A 22,382-nucleotide genomic window follows, 5' to 3' on the forward strand; every position below is an offset into this window, starting at 1 on the left:
AGTGGGGCTTCATCATGTTGGACAGAAGTAGGAAAATTCATGGAATAGGAACTTTGGGGACAAATTAGTGTGGATCTTAAAAGCCAGGCCAAGTAAGGAGCCTATGCTTTATTCTGAAGTCAGTGGAAAGTCAGCAGTTTTACCAGGACAGTTGAGTAAATTACTGTTTTAAGAATATTAAGCTGTAGCAGAGGTAGGAAGGATTGAAGTTGAAGGAGAATTAGGGCAGAGAGAAAGCCGTCATCTTTCTGGCTTGAATTCAGTACATTCAACAAGCAGACTCCTGATCTCATCGGATTTCCTAAGTGTGCTTCCTTCCTGGGGTGAAAATGCTTAGCTGGGTAGATGAATTGCAATCAGTTTGGCAGTTATTTTTTGCGCTGTCAATTAACACATTGACCTTTTGATATAAACAGATCTTTGTCTTTGTAGTTTGGACTGCATGAACTACTTCTCCCAGCAAATTTCAAGTGACTGTATGATTTTGCTATTTTTTTTTTTACTGAAAACAACAATAATTACTATAGAAGCTAACATTTATTCAGCACTTACATGTGTTGGGCACTGTGCCAAGGGCTTGGTATTATTATTTCAATTAAGCCTTGAAACAAGGAGAAAACTGAAGCTCAGAGAAATACTATAACTTGCCATAGGGCTTCCCTAGTGGCTCAGATGGTAAAGAATCTGCCTGCAATGTGGGAGATCCGGGTTCAGTCCCTGGTTCGGGAAGATCCACTGGAGAAGGAAATGGCAACCCACTCCAGTATTCTTGCCTGGAGAATCCCATGGACAGAGGAGCCTGGTGGGCTACAGTTTATGTGGTTGAAAGAGCTGGACATGACTGAGCAACTAACACACACATGTAACTTGATGGCTGAGCTCTAGAGTCCATGGGGTCACAAAGAGTCGGACACGACTGAGCGACTCACACACAGACAGCTTGACAGTTGAGCTGTCCAACATTACTTACGTCATTAGCACACTTTCTGATTAAAATAACTTATAATAGTTTTCTATTATTAAGCCACAGTATTTTCATGTATTAGACATTTATGAAAATGTGCATGATACCCCTTAAAATATTAGACCAGTTGAGCTGAGAAAAAAATTCCTGGAGTATAGAAAAATAACAATTCTAGAGGCCTTTTCCAATCATTGATCTTCATTACTACAAATGGCCCTTTTGATTCCATATTTAAAATAAATGTCTTTATATTTTTAGATTATTTAATTTTACAGATGGTTATTACTGAAGTATTGTCTCTAAGTTTTGGCATGTTTTCAGTAAGTTATTATATATACATATCATGCCAGCTATTACCCAGTTAACCCCAAAGAACCTTAATTTCTCAGAATCTATGGGTACAAAAAGCAATTTTCCGTAAAATTTTACACACTTACATGCAGACACGTGCACATTCCATATCAAATTCCCTTTGAACTGTGATCTTTCCTACTTCTGCTATAGCTTAATATTCCTAAAACAATTATTCTACTGACCCGATCAAACCTGCTGCCTTTCCACTGGTTACAGAATACAAATAAATAGCCTTAGGCTGGCTTTAAGATCTCTATTAATTTTTCCCCCCAAATTCCTCTCATACATGCAAGAGTAATAATTATATCTTTTTAAAAACTGAATATAATGTAGTTTGACCAAAAGGATGAACTGATAATTCATTTCACTATATAGTGTACCCAGGAAGCAGCTTACATTGCAAAATCATGTCCAGAATGTCCAGAAGACATTCTAGAACCAGATCTGGATACAGAAAAGCTTTGGGGGCGTTCTCTTTCATCTAAAGGCATATTCGTGGGTAGTACCTGCCTCCAGGTAACAGAATTACTAAAACTGAACAGTTGAAACTGCATACCATAGTTTAAAGACCTCTGAATTTGAACAAGGTTGTTGGAGCTTTACCATCCTGGCTTCTAGTAACATGGACTCATCTCACCTGCTTTTGCATCTTGTATAGGGGCAGTCATGCAGTAGTACTCATTTGTGCCAGGTTTCCTGTGCTCAGCTTCACGTGTGAGAGTCACCTACAGTGCAGAACTTTTGCTTAAGCAAAGCACAAAAGGTGAAAACACATGGTAGCAGAATAGTCGATGAAGAGCAGCTGCGTGTGGCTAAAGAGTAGGGTGCGTGGGAGAGGATGAAGGGGGGTCGCTGGGAGATGAGGCAAGAAAACTGGGCAGAGCTAAGGTTTTGACAGTTCCCAAATGCCGCACTTGAACTCTATCCTGTGTGAACGCTGGGAGTGTTATGATAAGATTTGTATTCTTTCAAGTGAATGATGACGGCAACGTGAAGGACAGATTGAAAAGAATGACTGGCGGGGAGGTCAGAGGCTGCTGCAGTGGTAAAGGGAAGAAATGAGCACGTCCTGAGCCAAGTCAGTGAGAAGAGAAAGGAGACAACGAGTTGCTTCTAGATAGCGTTAAGAGTGCTGAGCGATTGGATATGGAGTATGGAGGGGCGTGAGAAGCCAAAGGTGACTCTGCGTCTAGCTTGGATGATTTGACTGAAGTGGACACTGATTCATTTGTTTGAGGTTGAAGCTTGGGATCAGGTTTCAGTCAGGGTGAGAGAGAGAAACTGAGAGGTCTACAAAGTGGTCTGGGCATAGATGTTGGGAAAATAGACATGGAAGTCAAGCTCAGAACAGAAATAAGGACATTTTCTCTGTACTGGCTGCAGGTAAAGCAATGAGACTAGACGAAATGACTCAAGAAGAGAGAGCTATAGAAAGAGAAAAGACTGGAGACAGAATTCTGGGGTGGGAGCAACACCCAGAAAATGCAGAAAACCCGAAGGGAAAAAAAAGAGACTGAAATAGCTATGGAGGATAGATGGGGGAAAAAAAAACAAGAAAATAGTGTTATGGAAGCTGAGAGCGAGTGTGGGCAAAAGTGTCAGACACTGCAGTAGAGTCGCACGTATGGGGACTGAGATGAGGCCGATGATAGGATTGCTTGGCGACTGGAGAGGAGAGAACAGGATGGAGGGGTAAAGGGCGGGTGGCAGCGCCCTCTGAGTGAGTGAAAGGGAGGATCACATCATCAGACTCCCAGTTTTGCCTCAGATCCACAGATCATTGTAAAATAAATTATATTAGTCTTGACTTACTTGACTACCTGTCTCTACCTTTCTTCTCTACCTTGCCAGTGAAGATCTAATTTAAAGCAATATTCAAAGGCTTGTTTCCTTTTGCTTATCTCGAAAGGTATCAGACTTGAGGTCTTGAAAAGTCTTTCCATTTTGCTTGTGGTAATGACATGATGGGCTGACTATATTAAAGAATACTAATCTTTTTCATTTTTTCCTCCCTCCTAGAAAACAGTTTTCCCATCTCAAATCACTAACGAGCATGAGTCACTGATAATGGTGAAGAAACTTTTTGCTACTTCTATCTCGTGTATAACGTATCTACGGGGCCTATTTCCAGAGAGCTCTTACGGAGAACGCCATTTGGATGGTAAAGTCTAACTAAATGGTTACTTTGGCTGGTGCGGCCCTTTCCCTCTATTTGGCAGGAGTACACTTTAATTTCTCATGGAGTGTGGTAATTCCAGGTCATGGGCCTGTTTGTCAGGATCAATTTGCTAATTCATTTTCCATTTTAATTTCACTCTGTGTAGTGGTTTTACCTGTAGGAACCATTAGTTCCTGGCTAGATACCAAATGACAGGCTGAAGAAAAAAAGAAATCTGTATGGACAAGCCCAGTAATTCTAAACTACACCCACAAAAGCAGTGGCCAGGTTGGAACCTCTGTGGGTGCTGTACGTTCACACTGTTCTGTGTGTCAACTTTGAGACAGACTTCCGCATTGAGGAACTTTCATTGAGAAGTTTTTAAAAATTCTTTCTGTTCACATGTAGAAATAAGCTGGGAAAAAATGCATACCCATCCCAAACCCATCTGTTGATTGACATGGAGATGTCAGCAATCACTATTCCAATCAGTTCTGTTCTTTTCTCTATTTTCTCTCTCTTCTAGTTTTCCTCCTTTTATTTCTTATGTCCTTAAATTTATGATCTCATTTCCTTGTATTACAAGCTGTTTCTGTCTCCTTTCCTTCTCTTGTATGAAGAAGAATGTACCTAGCTAGGACTCTTCAGTTTTTCAAAAATCTTATTTTTAAAAAAAGCTAGATTGTGATAACCATTCAGAAAATCTTGCTGATTTGTCACCAAAGTGGGAGAGTATCATTTGGAAAATAAATATAGAGGGCTTAGGGGGCTACAAGTTTCCTTGTAAGATGTTATTTTTCAAAATCTAATTTTACTTTGTTTCTCACATCTGTATTTAATGATAACTTAGGCCTCATTCCAATTTATTTTTTCTTAAACACCATTTGCTTCTCTACATGCGCATCAGTGAAATCCATGTGTGCTGTAAACACAAAAGCATATTTGCAGTTGTGACAGCCTCATTTGTGTTGTGCTCTTCTGGCCAGGATAGAAATCTGTAATAGTGAAAATGTTTCTATGCAGCATATAATTGTCATTTCTCCTCTTGTTTGGAATATAGAATTGGAGAAAGCCACGTTTGGGGTAATTAATTAAGCACTTACTGTGTGCCAATCACTAACCCATGCATGGAGGGCAATACCATTGTTTACACCTTTATCTTTTGTGATAGTTTTAATGGAAGTTATATATTTTCCTCTCAGTTTTTATACTTAAAGTAGCACATGACATCAAAATGCCCAGTAATAATTTTCATATCCCTCAACAGCAACAGAGGTAACATCAGTTTTAGAATAGGAAAACACTATGAAAAGGAGAAGTGATTTATACGAAGTCATACATGAATCAGTAATCAATTTAAGACTAATCTAAACCAGACTGTTAATGCTTTTCTTATTCTTCCTTCCTATAGTAAGGTGGTTGAATTTCAGATGGAAATTAATATCTGAGGAATAACCCCTGAAAAATTTCTTATCCCTTTTTTCCCCCCACTGAGAGAAATACCAGATAAGTGATTTGAGATTGAGGTGTATATTTTAAATTGCTTGATATAGCTGGTCTCAGTACTACCTCATGATAACTTAAAATTCAGCAGAAGCAGAGAAGTGACACATTGATCTCACAATCACCTCAGTTGTGTACCCTGTAGAAGAGGAGACTGCTAATCTATAATAAAAACGGGAACTAAGCCAGTCATCAACACAGGATTTGCTTTAAAATTAGACATTTAGAGATTCAAAATGTTTTTATAAGCTATAAAACTAAGTACGTGGTATAAATAAAATCATGAAAGGAAATACCCTTATTTAGCATGGATAGTTTTAGTACAGCAGACTATGTTTCTATTTTTGTAGACCTCAGTTTAAAAATCCTCCGAGAAGATAAAAAATGTCCTGGGTCACTGCATATTATCAAGTGGTAAGTAACTGAAATTCCACCAAAGTTAAACAGCATTATTTTTATTATGGCTGAAATTACCCATAAGACTTTATTTGGTAAGATCATTTCCTTAAAACTGTTGCCTTCTTCTTTTCTTTCTATCCATGTATTTTTTTTTTTACAACTTCCTAGAAATGTGTAACAATTATCCAATGTTATTTTAAGGTACTGATTTAGGTTTTTTTTTTTTTTTTTAAGAATACTGACTTTATACAAGGAAGAAAAATATCAATCAAAATTTGATTACTTATCAAATACATGTCAGTGCACTAAACATTACAGGATGCAAAAAGAAAAATAAGATGTGATTCCCTACCTCAAAATTGCTTACGTATTATTTATTATAAGTACTGTTAATACATTAAGACATACTAGGAGTTTCTAGAAAATGATTAAATGGGTGAAAGGTGAGGTGGTTATCAACTTAAAGTATTTCAAAGCAAAAAAAGTAAATTGGTTTTGTACTTGGGATTCTTTTTGACTTTGCATCTGATCCAAATTGACATCAAGCATTTATTTCTTGACAGGATTCAAGGTTGTTTTGATGCTTTGGAAAAGAGATACGTAAGAACGTCTTTAAATTTATACCAGGATCAAAGACTCACCCTTTATCCCTTTAAAAGAAGATTTTAGCCTTTATTTTGTTGTGTTTTAACAGTACCCCAGTTCCTACATACGCCTTCATGAACCAGCTTCTTTTACTTTGTGTCTCTGTTGTCCTGTTGATGTCTCGTTTACATCAGTTAGAAGTGACACCCTCAGTTTTCTCTTTTACATACGTGTATCTTTTTGACCACAGAATTTCCTCTGAAGTCACTGGAAGAGACCCACAGGATGTGGGACAGGGGAGACAAGAATCTGGCATTCAGCACATTGTGCTGCTTCAAAATCGTGGTGATGCAATGTGCAGATATGAAAAGAAAAAGTGGAATTGAATACTTGATTTTTATTCTGTGTTAGTTATTTCATTGTCTATGTTTGGCACATGTATATAACCTGTTCCCTCAAAATAGCTAGTATTATAGCTTGAATTTTGAAAAATGCAACCTGAATTTTAAGTGCATTAGATTTTCCTCACTGCCCAAGACAGCTGCGAAGGGTATAAAAATTAGAAGCTCCAGTCTAGTGGAAGAGATAATTTAATAAATGAACTTTGCACCGCTGCTTCCTCCTTTTCCCCATCTGTGTCTTTTTACCCCTTTTCAATTCCTATTCCGTTAAGAAAACTTAAGGTGAGTAAGCCTTACATTGGATTATTTAGTTGCACTGATACATTTCCTTTTTCATTGAACATTTATTACTAATGAGTTATTCAGCACTGACCGGGAGGTTGAGGAATGCAAGAATAAAACAGATTTGAGATTGTGCACACAAAGAGCTTATGACCAAGGCAAAAGATGAATGACATTCATATGCACAACTGATGATCAGCTCGTGAACACTGGTGTGGCTGTACCTTTTGTTAAAATACTGAAGTACTCTATATCCAGTGCTAAATAAATGCTTCTCTGAGGCCCCAAACGACTCCCACCATGTCCTCCCCCTCACCCCACCAGTCTCTGGGGAGTCTTGGATCTCCCTAGACTGTTCCATAACCTAGCAATTAAAGGGATGACAGCTGGCTCAGGGGGAGCTTCCAGGAACCCAGCCTAAGGCTAAGCTGGCACCTTTTCTGATTGGTCTCTACCTGTGCCAGGATGGGCTATTAAATTTTGAGTTTTTTCATATCAGTTTGATATTTTTATTTAAAAAATTATCTTTATCACAAGTATAAATAATCATGATATTCATTAGAAAGTGATGTAATGCCAAAGGCAAGATACTGGTCATGTGCAAAGGAAGTATGGAAAAGGTGGGATTACAGCCAGTGAGAGGCATGAGGGAAGTCTTTGGGAGAAAATGACTCCTGAGATTTGAAGGCCCTTAGTATTTAGATGGGTTGAGAGGGGTAGAAGGCCATCATCAGTACACCAAACAGCACTCATTCATTCTCCTGTCCATTCATTGAGCAACATTTCTTGAGTGTCCATCATTGAGGGGCAGTGCAATGTAGGTAAGAGCTCAAGGCTTGGAAAAAGCCAGCCTGAAGTGAATCTTAGTTCTGCCACTTAATTCCTGTGTCTTGGCATGTAACCTACCTCTTAGGGTTTCTTTACAGTAATATTAGAACCTACCTCAGGGTTGTTTGAGAATTAAATAAGTTAATAGTCCAAGGCAGCAGTTTTCAAATGTTAGCTTGCATCAGAGTCACCTGGAGGGCCTGGTAAAACACACATTGCCAGGTTCCACCCCCAAATTTCTGGTGTGAGAATTTTCATTTCAGATGAGTTCCAAGTGATGCTGAGACTGCTGGCCTAGGGATCACACTTTCTAAGGCATCAATCTCACCATTGTTCACCAAGTTCAAGCCACACAAGGATTCTAGAACATGCTGAGTGCCTTTAACCTTTGTACATATTGTTACTTTTCCTGCAAAAGTTTCTTCCCTACCCCACACCCTTTATCTGGCTAATTCCAATTTATCCTTCATGTCCCAGCCTAAATATTTACTTCCTCCGAAAGGCTTTCCTTGACAAGCCCCGGCCCCCTGCCACCCTTCTCCCAGCCTAGATTGTCCATCTGTTTAATGTTCATAACCTAACTGCTTCATAGCAATGAACACACTTGTGATGATGTACCTGTGTGTGTGTGTGTGGTTTTTTTTTCTGTCCTCTCCTGCTGGTCTGCATGTTCCCTGAGATCAGGGGCCATTTCTACTTTTGAATGAATGAATGAGCTATTACTTAATGTAAGTTAGAGTTTCACTGGGTAGTCTTAAAATCAACTGTATGCAGTAACCAAAATGGCCACACAGCGTCACTAAAGTTTTAGTCCTTTGGGTGAAATAGGTGGATAATTTGATACGAAGTTATGGTCCTGAAAATTTTCTCATCTGTATCACAGTGTTTAAAAGTTTGTGATAGACTTGATTCTGTCTCTGTATCTCTGTATTCTGTTATTCTTTCAAACAGAGAGAATCTGATTTGTAATGTATACGTAGGGAGGGCAGGGGTTTTGTAGAACTCATATCAGACTTCAGATTTTTAACTCTAGTAGATTCCTTTCCAAGGGCAAAATGTTTTAGAGATGCTTATGGCATATTTAACTCTTATCATGAATTATTTTGTGTATCTTTTGCCTCCCAAACTAGAATGTATTAAGTATAGTTATCTTTTTTTTTCATCCTTCCCCTCCCCAGCAGAACTCACTTGGATGAATGGATTAGTATCCATTTCTCTGACCTTTTGAATATTTTTTCTACCCAAATTTTTGGAACATCTCTGATGTCATAGTTTAACTAGACTTTATTGAAAAAAACAATAACACAGGTGCAAGTGTGTAGTAACAACAGTTTTCTCTTCTCTTACAGCTACACATGGCAGTACTAACAGTAAGTACACATTTAAACTAAGCCTGTGTCTCTGCTTCATTGTCTTTTGGCAAGTGAAAGGTTCAGCTGTGTACTGTGTCCCATCCTCCTTGAATTTCATTGTCTGTCCTATGACATTTTGGAATAAAAAAAAAACTCTATCAGAACTTTTACTAAAATGTCATAGTCTATATATTTCTTTGGTATATTATAATAACTGAGGAAATATATAGGCTATACTGTCTGTTCTATCTACTAGCTATCAGGATTTCATTTTCTGAGTTACTTTACAGACTCAAAGTTCCTTGTTTTTGAAGTGTTGCAGACTTTTCTGAAGTTTTGTATGCTGCTGGCTGTAGCATGGTATATGTCATTAAGAACAGAAGGAAAATATGAGACAATACTACTGAGAGTCTTAGATGTATAAATTATTTTAAAATTTTAAAACCATAACCAATTTTTTAGAATTTATTTGTAGCTCAGCTGCAGTAATTGTAAAATACCTGGCTGTCAATTTCCTTACAGTCAGTGTTCATGGAAACTCCAAAGCCTCTCTGTGTTCACAGAATTAGGGCTTATTCCACCTCTAGCTTGAAATGTGTATCTCAAGATATATATAATCTATGCATATATGTGTTTTAGTACTCAATTAATATAGCACAAACTGAACTCTTCACATAGCAAATGTATTCTGTGAGGAGTAATCTAGTTTCAGAAATTAAATGCTGTTTATTTTTCCTTAAATAGCTTTACACAAATCCCAAGGAACCTGAGGTAAGAACACAGAGAGAGACGGGCAGTGTATGTATATTTAAATATGTTTACCTGAGTTGAGGCCATAGATTATGTCACTAGACTACCAAATGAGCAAAGTAACTCATAGTGAGCTGTTTCTGTGTGTTTTATTATAAATGTCACCAATTCTTTATTATGCGGTTTAAAAAAACTACCTAGCAGTACTGGGAGAAAAACACTGAGTGGAACCGAAGCCTATTCCCTAACACCTTAACGGTGAGAATCTGACTTATGAAGACCGCCTTTCCTTTTCATTTTGACTGATGCTGAATCCTTTCTATTTGTGGTCTTTGGGGCATAAAAGTGCTAAACCTTTTTTTTTTTAAAGACTAACTGAATTCTCCCGCTCTGACCTTCTCATAGATTTCCAAGCCATACCTTTTTCCTTCTCTCTGTAAATTTCTTCCCTCTGCTTATTGAATCCTATTCATCCTCAACGCCAACTTATGTCTGAAACTTCCATGAGAGCCTCTTTGATTATTTTGTTCACACTAAGTTCTTGCTTCTCTGAATTCCCTTTCCCAGTAGGACCTCACAATTCAACACTCTTGATTCCTATAGATTACTTTATCTTCCTAGCCAGACTGTGAATTCTTGAGGACAAGGGTCTTGTCTTCTTTTCATCCCCCAGAGTGACTGTCAGTGTGCTGAGTACACAGCGGTTACCTGTGCTGCTTTGAACAGCAGCCGAGGTCACAGCCCAGGAACGGAGGGAGATGCCCTTCCTCCTTTCTTCTCATTCTGACCTCTATTTTCCTCTCAGCTTTCTTTCCTCTTCCCCTTTCCTTGCTTTCAATTTTCTTTCCCTAAGCCTATGAATTTAGCCTAAATGGTGACCTTCACAGCTAAGCTGAGCATTTTTTTAGCCTTTACTATTCACTCTTTGGCAAGATTATAAATAGCTGTTTGAGCAAGGCCGAGAAAACTGGTGCGTGCAGGTGGGTAACAATTCCTCAGTGCCCAAGCTACCTCTGTATATCTCTATCTCTAGTTTAGTTCTCAGGGGTTTTTCCAGTACATTTGAAAAGTTTCCCAAAGTAAGGTCTCCAATAAATTGTTAATAAATTGGTCATTTCCTTCATGCAATAAATTACTAAGTTTTTTTCTGCATGCCAAACTCCTGGTCTGAAATTTTTTGAGGCTTTTTGAGGTAGTACAATGCTTAGGAAATTGGGCTTATCTACAGAAAAATATCACAGAGTGGGAAGAAAACTTAAATGAAATTTGATGTAGGCAATATATATAATAAAGTTAGAAAGCAAAATCTGCTTATTATATGATAAGTTCTAAGCCATCATTTATGACCCAGAAAAAATATTCTGAACTCTTACGTATTGTTTCCTATAGCAATGATCCCTAACCTCTGTGTTCATGGAACACTTTTGATTACTAGATAATTTGGTGGCATGTTTAAGAGGATTAAAAGACTCAAAAAGACTCCACACATCTCAGCAATAATTATGGTATAACTATGGCACAGCGATGCTCATAGCCAGAGAGTATCCATGGGTTACACTGTTTCATGATTGCTCTTTAGCATCAAGACACTGAGAGAACTATTTACGTCTTTGATCTCACTCTTTTATATACTCTCAAAACAACATTCTCACATAAACAGTCTTATCTAATATGGTGCCATGTTTCTTAACTCATATTGGTAGAAGCGTAGCCTCCCTTAAGCAGAATCGCACAAATAATAACAACATTAATATTTACCTGAAGCAAAAAAGCACATTACACATGGACTGAAATTTGCAGTGCTCCTGTGAAGAGCTGTCATGGTACACCAGCTGAGAGCCTCTGGCTTAAACAAGTGTGCTTATTCTGTCCAGAGACCCGCGGAGTTTGGGGCATTACACAAAGCTGTGGTGCTTCTGTACCTGAGGTTTTGTCCTGGTTGCTCCATCTCAAGAAAGATGAACTGACAAAAGTAGCTAAAGCAGTGAAGAGGGACAGTGTAGCTTTCCTGCAGATGCATGCTGCGGAATGGGTGGAGGGTATTAATAAGATGTGTAACCTAACACATGCTAGACCCATAAAGAATTACTGTGTTTTAATAAAAGACGCTTGTTCCTTGGAAGAAACGCTGTGACAAACCTAGAGAGTATAAAAAGCAGAGACACCACTTTGCCAACAAAGGTCCGTCTGGTCAAAGCTATAGTTTTTCCAGTAGTCACGTATGGATATGAGAGTTGGACCATAAAGAAGACTGAGCGCCAAAGAACTGATGCTTTAGATTGTGGTGTTGGAGAAGGCTCTTGGGAGTCCCTTGGACTGCACGGAGATCCAACCAGTCAATCTTAAAGGAAATCAACCCTGAATATCCATTAGAATGACTGATGCTTAATCTGAAGCTCCAATACTCTGGCCACCTGATGTGAAGAGCCAGCTCGTTGGAACAGACCCTGATGCTGGGAAGGATTGAGGGCAGGAGGAAAAGGGGGTGACAGAGGACGAGATGGTTGGATGGCATCACCGACTCAGTGGACATGAATGTGAGCGAACTCCAGGAGATGGTGAAGGACAGGAAAGCATGGCATGCTGCAGTCCGTGGAGTTGCAGAGTCGGACCCAACTGACACCACAACACAGATCTTGCCATTTCGCCATCTGGTTTTCTTTGGGACTATTAGAGGTGGTCAACTCCACTTTTAATAGATCATTTCAGGAACTGAAATACAGAGGGTCCCTGTTTCTAGCCACAATATACTTTTGGAGACTTTTTAAATTCTGTAAGATGAAATCCAATTGAGTGTGAACTCTATCCTGGCTGACTATTTATTCATTCACCAAGTATTAATTAGGTTCCACTTATGTGTCTGACACACAGGAATTAATGGGATAGACAAGGTCCCTGCTGTCTGGAAGCTTACATTAAGCTTATGAAGGAGGATAAACAATAAACAAGTAAACAAAAGTTAGCAACAGTTTCAGATACATCATAAAGCTATGAAAATAAAAGAAGATGGTATGCTGGAGAGTGCCAAGTGGGAATGGAGGAAAAAAGATTGGAGAGCAGTCCCTGGAAGGTCTCCCTGAGGGGCCACTGTTTGAGCTGAGACTCAGTGGCCAGAAGAGCCGCCCTGTGCAGGCTTGTGAAAGGCAACAGCATGGGACTGGCATAACAATACAGGAGTTAACACTGCAGATGTCAGAGTCAGATCCCAGCTCTGCTGCTCACTAGCTTCATCTGTAATGGTGTCGTGCCTGCTCCCAGTCTGGCTATGTATAGATGAACAGATGTAGGTCCACTCCAGTGCTCTTGCCTGGAGAATCCCAGGGACGGGGGAGCCTGGTGGGCTGCCGTCTATGGGGTCATGCAGAGTTGGACACGACTGATGTGACTTAGCAGCAGCAGAGCATTTAGGGAAGTGCCCAAGTTGCATGATGACTATCATCAACTGGAGACAACATACCCCAGAGGGCAGTTGTGTGGAGGCCTGAAGGCAGGAAGGCATCTTGTATGTTCATGGACAGAGAGGCTGCCCTGGACCTGGAGCTGGGTGAGTGGGGAGGAAGGAAGAGGCAAGAGAGAAGGTCAGAGAGGTTGGCAGGGCACAGATGAGTCAGGCCAGTGGACCAAAGTAAACCGGATTTTATCCTGAGGGCAGTGGGAAACCATTAACAAAGGAGCAACACGGTCTGATTTGCATTTTCCAAACTCTTTTTGGCCATAGAACAGAGAATGAATTTGGAGGAGGAGGAATAGTTTGGAAGCAAGCAGATCAGATGGAAAGAGCTGGTCTTGGCTTGGATGGGGTGAAGAGAATGGAGGTGAAGAGAACCAGATGGCCTGGGGATGCGCTTTGGAGACAGGCCTGAAGTCTTGCCAGTGGGTTGGAACATGGAGGGAGAATGAAAGGCTGTATATATTGCTGTTGTTCTGGTCCATGTGGATACATTCAGTATGATTAATAGAAACCATTGGTAAGCAACTTAAAGGCTCATCTTTATTAGGCAACACGTTAATCTGAAAAGCAGGAGAATGTTTTATGAGCTGTTAAGAAGAGACTAGTGCCTGCTGTAAATAAACCGTCTTTGATCAATCAGACACAGATTGAAGTTATTAAGGATGAGCATCTTCTGTAAAACAATTGGACTTCCCTGGTGGCTCACAGTAGTCTGCCTGTGATGCAGGAGACCTGGGTTCAATTCCTGGGTCAGGAAGATCCCCTGGAGAAGGGAATGGCTACACACTCTAGTATTCTTGCCTGGAGAATTCCATGGAGCTAGAATTCCATGCAGCCTGATGGGCTGCAGTCCCTGGGGTCGAAAAGAATCAGACACAACTAACACACACAGTGTAAAACAATTACAAACATGCCTCTTCTATCAGTTGCCCTACAGACCAAATGAGAAAGTATCAATTTTTTATCAACCACTACAGGATCTACTCTTGGTACAATTAAAAGATAGCTTGGAGCATCAAAAAGCTAGACCTGGTTGGGAAACATGGGCGGGCAGGAAAAACAGGCATTGTTTACCTGACAGGGCAACTACACCCTCATCCACGAAGAAGGGTGTTATGTATCTAGCCTGTCTGGAGGAAACCTGTTGCCGTAGGCTCCTCCGGTCATACATCTCTCTTACTGGACTCTCGAAGCAGCCTTCTGATCTTGGTTTAATTTCTCACATAGATTGTTTTGCTAGAAAATTTTTTTTTCTCTTAAAATTAACTCCATTACAAATTAGTCTTTTAATAATGTAAGCAGCATGAGCCAGTATCCCCAGAACCCGCTGACTGTGATTAATGGGACACCAAATATCAGATAGAAACAGGTAACAAGAACGTCCACTGGAGAAGGGAATGGCAAGCCACTTCAGTATTCTTGCCTTGAGAACCCCATGAACAGTATGAAAAGGCAAAATGATAGGATACCAAAGAGGAACTCCCCAGGTCATTAGGTGCCCAATATGCTACTGGAGGTCAGTGGAGAAATAACCCCAGAAAGAATGAAGGGATGGAGCCAAAGCAAAAACAATACCCAGCTGTGGATGTGACTGGTGATAGAAACAAGATCCAATGCTGTAAAAAGCAATATTGCATTGGAACCTGGAATGTCAGGTCCGTGAATCAAGGCAAATTGGAAGTGGTCAAACAAGAGATGGCAAGGGTGAATGTCGACATTCTAGGAATCAGCGAACTAAAATGGACTGGAATGGGTGAATTTAACTCAGATGACCATTATATCTAGTACTGCGGGCAGGAATCCCTCAGAAGAAATGGAGTAGCCATCATGGTCAACAAAAGAGTCTGAAATGCAGTACTTGGATGCAATCTCAAAAACGATAGAATGATCTCTATTCGTCTCCAAGGCAAACCATTCAATATCACAGTAATCCAAGTCTATGCCCTAACCAGTAACGCTGAAGAAGCTGAAGTTGAACGGTTTTATGAGGACCTACAAGATCTTTTAGAACTAACACCCAAAAAAGATGTCCTTTTCATTATAGGGGACTGGAATGCTAAAGTAGGAAGTCAAGAAACACCTGGAGTAACAGGCAAATTTGGCCTTGGAGTATGGAATGAAGCAGAGCAAAGACTAAAAGAGTTTTGCCAAGAAAATGCACTGGTCATAGCAAACACCCTCTTCCAACAACACAAGAGAAGACTCTACACATGGACATCACCAGATGGTCAACACTGAAATCAGATTGATTATATTCTTTGCAGCCAAAGATGGAGAAGCTCTATACAGTCAACAAAAACAAGACCAGGAGCTGACTGTGGCTCAGATCATGAACTCCTTATTACCAAATTCAGACTCAAATTGAAGAAAGTAGGGAAAACCACTAGACCATTCAGGTATGACCTAAATCACATCCCTTATGATTATACAGTGGAAGTGAGAAATAGATTTAAGGGACTAGATCTGATAGATAGAGTGCCCGATGAACTACGGACTGAGGTTTGTGACACTGTACAGGAGACAGGGATCAAGACCATCCCCATGGAAAAGAAAGGCAAAAAAGCAAAATGACTGTCTGAAGAGGCCTTACAAATAGCTGTGAAAAGAAAAGAAGCAAAAAGCAAAGGAGGAAAGGAAAGATATAAGCATCTGAATGCAGACTTCCAAAGAATAGCAAGAAGAGATAAGAAAGCCTTCAGCGATCAATGCAAAGAAATAGAGGGAAACAACAGAATGGGAAAGACTAGAGATCGCTTCAAGAATATTAGAGATACCAAGGGAACATTTCATGCAAAGATGGGCTCGATAAAGGACAGAAATGGTCTGGACCTAACAGAAGCAGAAGATATTAAGAAGAGGTGGCAAGAATACATAGAAGAACTGTACAAAAAAGATCTTCATGACCCAGATAATCATGATGATGTGATCACTAATCTAGAGCCAGACATCTTGGAATGTGAAGTCAAGTGGGCCTTAGAAAGCATCACTACGAACAAAGCTAGTGGAGGTGATGGCATTCCAGTTGAGCTATTTCAAATCCTGAAAGATGATGCTGTCAAAGTGCTGCACTCAGTATGCCAGCAAATTTGGAAAACTCAGCAGTGGCCATAGGACTGGAAAAGGTCAGTTTTCATTCCAGTTCCAAAGAAGGGCAATGCCAAAGAATGCTCAAACTACCGCACAATTGCACTCATCTCACACACTAGTAAAGTAATGCTCAAAATTCTCCAAGCCAGGCTTCAGCAGTACATGAACCGTGAACTCCCTGATGTCCAAGCTGGTTTTAGAAAAGGCAGAGGAACCAGAGATCAAATTGCCAACATCTGCTGGATCATGGAAAAAGCAAGAGAGTTCCAGAAAAACATCTACTTCTGCTTTATTGACTATGTGAAACCCTTTGACTGTGTGGATCACAATAAACTGTGGAAAATTCTGAAAGAGATGGGAATCCCAGACCACCTGACCTGCCTCTTGAGAAATCTGTATGCAGGTCAGGGAGCAACAGTTAGAACTGGACATGGAACAACAGACTGGTTCCAAATAGGAAAAGGAGTACGTCAAGGCTGTATATTGTCACCCTGCTTATTTAACTTATATGCAGAGTACATCATGAGAAACACTGGACTGGAAGAAACACAAGCTAGAATCAAGATTGCCGGGAGAAATATCAATAACCTCAGATATGCAGATGACACCACCCTTATGGCAGAAAGTGAAGAGGAATAAAAAGCCTCTTGATGAAAGTGAAAGAGGAAAGCAAAAAAGTTGGCTTAAAGCTCAACATTCAGAAAATGAAGATCATGGCATCCGGTCCCATCACTTCATGGGAAGTAGATGGGGAAACAGTGGAAACAGTGGCAGACTTTATTTTGGGGGGCTCCAAAATCACTGCAGATGGTGACTGCAGCCATGAAATTAAAAGACGCTTACTCCTTGGAAGCAAAGTTATGACCAACCTAGACAGCATATTCAAAAGCAGAGATATTACCTTGCCGACTAAGGTCTGTCTAGTCAAGGCTATGGTTTTTCCAGTGGTCATGTATGGATGTGAGACTTGGACTGTGAAGAAGGCTGAGCGCTGAAGAATTGATGCTTTTGGACTGTGGTGTTGGAGAAGACTCTGGAGAGTCCCTTGGACTGCAAAGAGATCCAACCAGTCCATTCTGAAGGAGATCAGCCCTGGGATTTCTTTGGAAGGAATGATGCTAAAGGTGAAGCTCTAGTACTTTGGCCACCTCATGCGAAGAGTTGACTCATTGGAAAAGACTGTGATGCTGGGAGGGATTGGGGGCAGGAGGAGAAGGGGACGACAGAGGATGAGATGGCTGGATGGCATCATGGACTCGATGGACGTGAATCTGAGTGAACTCCGGGAGTTGGTGATGGACAGGGAGGCCTGGCGTGCTGCGATTCATGGGGTCGCAAAGAGTCAGACACAACTGAGCGACTGAATGAACTGAACAAGAACGTTGTGATTTTTTCCTCATCAATCTAACATTCCCATTCCCACACTGTCAAGGAACAAAACACTGAAACGATGAAGGAAGAGTCTTTTTGTGTTCTGACTTAAACTCACAGCCTTTGCCTGTCTGTTTTCAGCGCCTTCTCCAGCTCTGTGGATAGATTGCTGTTGACTCTCTAGCAAGGAAGGGGTTGGGGTGTCGGCCCCATGCAGGGGAAGGCCATGCGTAGTTCATGGCAGGCCCTCCTTGCACAGAGTTCCTCTGTATCCTTGGTTCTGCATCCTCTGGATTCAACAATCACGTATCACATACAGCTGTAGTATTTACTATCGAAAAAAAAATCCATGTTTAAGTGGGGCTGCATGCTTCAAACCTGTGTTGTTCAAGAGTCAACTGTGTGTGTATCTGGGTCAAATGTTAGCTTCAGCTGCTAGGTGATCATTTTATTTTAAATGGACTACATCTCTCATGAGGAAATCTGTCCCTCTCTATTTCTAGCTTATTTATTTATGTTTGTCTCTGTTTATAGCTAGCAGATAGCAGTGGTTTCTAGTTTTTAGTGCAAGATCACGAAAGTTAAAGAAAAAAAGATCTGATACCACAGACTCTGGTTCTTTTTCAGAATTTTCTAGTTTACCTGCTGCCATTGTAGTCTTCCCTGAATTACTACCATCTTAATTACTCTCATGGTTCCCACTTCTCTCAACTCCTAAAATAGCCAAGGTGATCTTTAAAAAAATGTAAATCACTCCCATGCTTAATACCACTCACCATTCACTTCCTGTTTACTTGGAATAAAGTCCAAGCCTCTTAGTTACAAGGCACCACAGCTTCCTCTACAACCTCATCTCCTACACCCTCCCCTCTGCTCACTCATCATCGGCCACTTGGCCTCCCCTGTAATCCTGAAGGAGGCTTCCTTTCCTGCTGTAGAGCGTTAGCCTTGCTGTTTCTTCTGCCTGGGGTGCCCCGCCTTCCCCCACATCTGCGCAGGACTGACCCTTGTCAGGGAGGCTCAGCTCAAACACCACCTCATTAGCGAGGGCTTCCTTGGCCCTTCCCAACCCAGTCAGCACCTCGCCCTTCCGCCCCCTGTCACAGGCTGCGCTTCATATTGTCCACAGCACTATTCCTACCTGGAATTGTTTGTTTACTTATTTACTGATTTCTCCCTCCAGTCTGTGTACTCAGGAAAACAGGGACCTTTTCTGTCACGTTCACCACAGTGACTCCAGTGCCTGGCCCAAAGTAGACATTCAATAAATAACTGTTCCATGAATGAGTGGTTTCTTAGCTGGTTCCACTGTTACTGACCAAAGCCAGGTCAGACACTTGCCTCTGGACTTTAGTTTCTCCAGCTTTAAAGCAGTAACAATAGACTATGCCATCTAACTCATTTTTAGCTTGGAGGAGAAAAACTGTTAGCTTTTTATCTGGAGCTATCACTCCTGAATAATGTCATGCTATAAAACAAACAGGTATGTGGGAGGTATAGAAGGTAAACAGGAAGGTATATGCTGTTGCTAGATAAGCAGACACCTGGAACACCTGGCAAGTAACTCCTGTTACTAGATAAGAAAATCCAGAGTTTCTGAAAGTAATTTCTTTCTTTCTTCCCTTTGATATTTCTAGAAAGTGACTGAGATATACCAGTTCAAATTCAAATACACACAAGAAGGCGCCACTATGGATTTTGACAGGTAGAATCTGTTTAATGAACATAAGAAATACATAGGATTGAGGTAGACGTATACCTCTTGAAGCCAGAGATAGGCCTTATACTTCCTTGTAACCTCCCCAATAATCTTACAAAAAACTTGCTATTATAAAAAGGGAATGTAATAATTGTTTAAATTTCTGAAATCCGTGGATGAAGGTGGTGGGAGAAGAGGCTTCCTTTGCTTCTTTCCCTCTTCTTGTAGGTGATATTAGTAGGTCTAAAGGCAGTTAAGTTTAGTGGTCAAGAGTCCTAATTCTTAAGGCAGAAAGATCTAGCTTGGATCCCCAGCTCTGACATTTCTGGTCATATAATTTTGGACAGAATATTCAGCCTCCCCAGATGTTAGCATTCTCATCCACACTGTAGAATTAATAATATCTACTTCATGTGGTTGCTGTGCTTGTTAAATTATAATGCACAGGTAAAGCTTTTCCCGTCCCTGGCAGGTAAGAAGCACACGGTACACGGTACCAAGTGGTCACGGTGGTGATGGTGGTGGTCTTTATGGTGGCTGGTGGGTAGCACAGCAGTAGAAATTATATTGATGGGGCTATGCATGTGGTGTTCATTGAAGAACTCTGTGAGGCTCTATCTAACCACTAACCCGAAGCTTCTGAATTGCTATGCCAAGAAAGCGATCCTTTCTACCCTCAGAACAGCCAGATGGGGACTGGGATAGGCGAAGCCCCTGCTCTATTTACCTGTAGACACAAATATTCTCATCTGCTTACCCCCGTATGCCATACGAATATAACCATCTATATTGTATCCTTGTATGGAAAAGACTGGAGAGCACTGCGTTTTCCTGTCAAGCCTAAATTTTTAAGTTTTACATACACTAGTGGATTGAACAGCAAGGACAAGGACAGTCGCTTCAGAAGGTCCTCAGCTCGTATGGAGATGTTTTATTCCCCTCCCAGCTTTTGGATTCAGATAGAGCTGAGTATCCCTAATGAGATGGGGTAGAAGCGGGGCGGGTGGAGGATGGAGGAAAGTCCTGGGTGGCAGAGAGCTCCACCTCAGAGGCAGGAGTCTCTCTGAAAGGAAAGACTCTGAAGAGAAATGTGGCCTCAGTCTCAGTTTTCCGTACGATGAGTTCTCTCATCACTCACTACAAGCTTTACAGCTTCTCTCCAAGATTCATACCCTTACAATCTTCTCCCTTGTAAACTCTCCAGACAGCACTAGGCTGTGAAGAGGAAGTAGGTTCTAGAAATGAGAACCAAGGCACTAACATCCTCAGCTGCCATCTGTATGCTGCCGCACAGTGCTCAGAGCTTCCATGTCTGTTCTCTTACATGAAGCAGCTGCCTCCTGCTCTCTAAAATTCAGACCTAAGTGCCACTGACAACCAGGTTAGTCTCTCTTGTCGTGAAGGCGCATATTTCTAGAGGTGAGCAGTATAACAGGAATGGCCAAATCTTTCTGCTACTCAGGGGAAGAGAAGGTAATGCATACTAGACCCAAGCTGGGCCTTGGTTTGGGTGACTGTTTATACACAATTACCTTATCACCTCTTACATAGTAAAGATGATTTTCCTTTTAAAAAACAGTACAAGGAAGCCTTGAATATGATTTTACATGACACGGTTTCATGACTGTGATGTATACTGGAGGAGCCCATGGACTTCATGGCTATCACCCTTCCCTCTGGTTACTTATTTCAAACTGGCTAGATCCTGGCAGACAAAACTTTAAGTTGTTCAAAACTGAAAAAGGAGCAAATGTGTTTACTTAATAATGTTTGTTTTATGAATTCACACTACCTCTAGTAGTTCAATTACTAAGGATTATTTTTCAGTATTGCGTACTTACTACGTGGAAGGCATTGTACAAATATATTGCAGTCATAGTCCTTCCTGGAAACTACTCAAATGTGAGACTAATCGGGGGAAATTTTTGGAGAGAAATAAAAAATGTTTAGAGTTGGAAGGTAATTTAGCCCAATTTGTTCATTCATTCAATAAAACAAATGTTTATTGAGTACTTACCGGGGTTGGGCACCAAACTTAGTACTGTGGAGATGAAAAATACAGCCACTCAGTCTAGAGGGCACGTACGGTTATACATGGGGGTGCGGGGTGGGCACGGCCAGAGAAGACCTCCTGAAGAGATGACACGTGAGTGTCAGGGAGACAAGTGGGAAAGCTCAGTGTGAGCAGAGTGAACAGCATACACAAATGCATAGGAGTAGGAAGGAGTCAGGGACTAGTTACAGATGACGGTGGAGGCGCGGGTGTGGCTGGTGAAAGGCCATTGCACACACACTGTTCTCGAATTTCACTGAAAAGTAATGGATACAATATAAGAAGCTTAAGAGAGTGATGTGAGCGGATTTTCCTTTTAGGAATATGTATTAGGAGTGCTGTGGAGAATGTTTTGCAGTGTGAACAAGAAGGAAAACAGGAAGAATAGTCAGTCATGGTGATAATCCATGCAAGAGTGAGAAGGGGATGCCTCTGAGAGATGCCCAGATGGTCCAAAGGCCAGAGATGATGACTGATTTAATTTGGAGAGATATAGAAACATGTGTAAGCTTATCTCACAATGGAGTTAACTGACCTGGTGTGTTTAAGTGACTTGACCGGAGTCATTCAGCTAGTTAGCAACAGAGCCAATATTAAATGTCAAGTCCATTGTTCTCAGTATTAAATTATGCGGTCATTTATAAATGAAATTTTTAAAAAATGAGGTCACATTTAAAATGCCTTAAGGGAACTTGCTACTTAAGAACCCCTTTGAACATTCATTGCAAAAAGTACAATAACTCCTTTAATTTACATTCTAAAATAGTCTCAAGAGTGTCCTGCGTTTAGTTTATATTTATCTGCTCATACAGTAAAAATTTTTGTTCTTTTTGAAATAGATTTTCAATATTATATGTGATTGAAAAGTGTGCTGTTTTCTTATGTGGTTATAGCAGTAACACAAGCTTCGAAAGTGGGACAAACAGTGAAGATATTAAGAAAGCCAGTGTTCTGCTGATCCGTAAACTGTACACGCTGATGCAGAACCTTGGACCCCTTCCTAACGATGTTATACTGACTATGACTCTCCACTACTACAATGCAGGTAGGTGGAGACCTCTAGTCAGATCCCCTCTTTAGTGCTGAAGTAGTATTTTGGATACACAGAAGGATTTTGGCAAGCCTTTGAAAGAGACGGCTGTTGT

At 40.7% G+C, this 22,382-nt stretch overlaps 1 protein-coding gene across 2 annotated transcripts in view; it reads left to right on the plus strand.

The window, feature by feature from the left end:
• Nucleotides 1–22,382, plus strand: part of HORMAD2 (HORMA domain containing 2) — a 68,527-nt gene that overhangs the window by 11,817 nt on the left and 34,328 nt on the right. For both annotated transcript variants that reach the window (XM_060401309.1, XM_027980288.3), the window contains exons 3-9: nucleotides 3,338–3,479; nucleotides 5,330–5,393; nucleotides 5,942–5,978; nucleotides 8,824–8,844; nucleotides 9,571–9,597; nucleotides 19,123–19,190; nucleotides 22,131–22,282. In XM_060401309.1, the coding sequence (XP_060257292.1) occupies nucleotides 3,338–3,479; nucleotides 5,330–5,393; nucleotides 5,942–5,978; nucleotides 8,824–8,844; nucleotides 9,571–9,597; nucleotides 19,123–19,190; nucleotides 22,131–22,282 (511 nt within the window). The remainder of the gene's footprint in view (nucleotides 1–3,337; nucleotides 3,480–5,329; nucleotides 5,394–5,941; nucleotides 5,979–8,823; nucleotides 8,845–9,570; nucleotides 9,598–19,122; nucleotides 19,191–22,130; nucleotides 22,283–22,382) is intronic.

Source organism: Ovis aries, chromosome 17, assembly GCF_016772045.2.
Source record: "Ovis aries strain OAR_USU_Benz2616 breed Rambouillet chromosome 17, ARS-UI_Ramb_v3.0, whole genome shotgun sequence".
Lineage (NCBI taxonomy): Eukaryota > Metazoa > Chordata > Mammalia > Artiodactyla > Bovidae > Ovis > Ovis aries.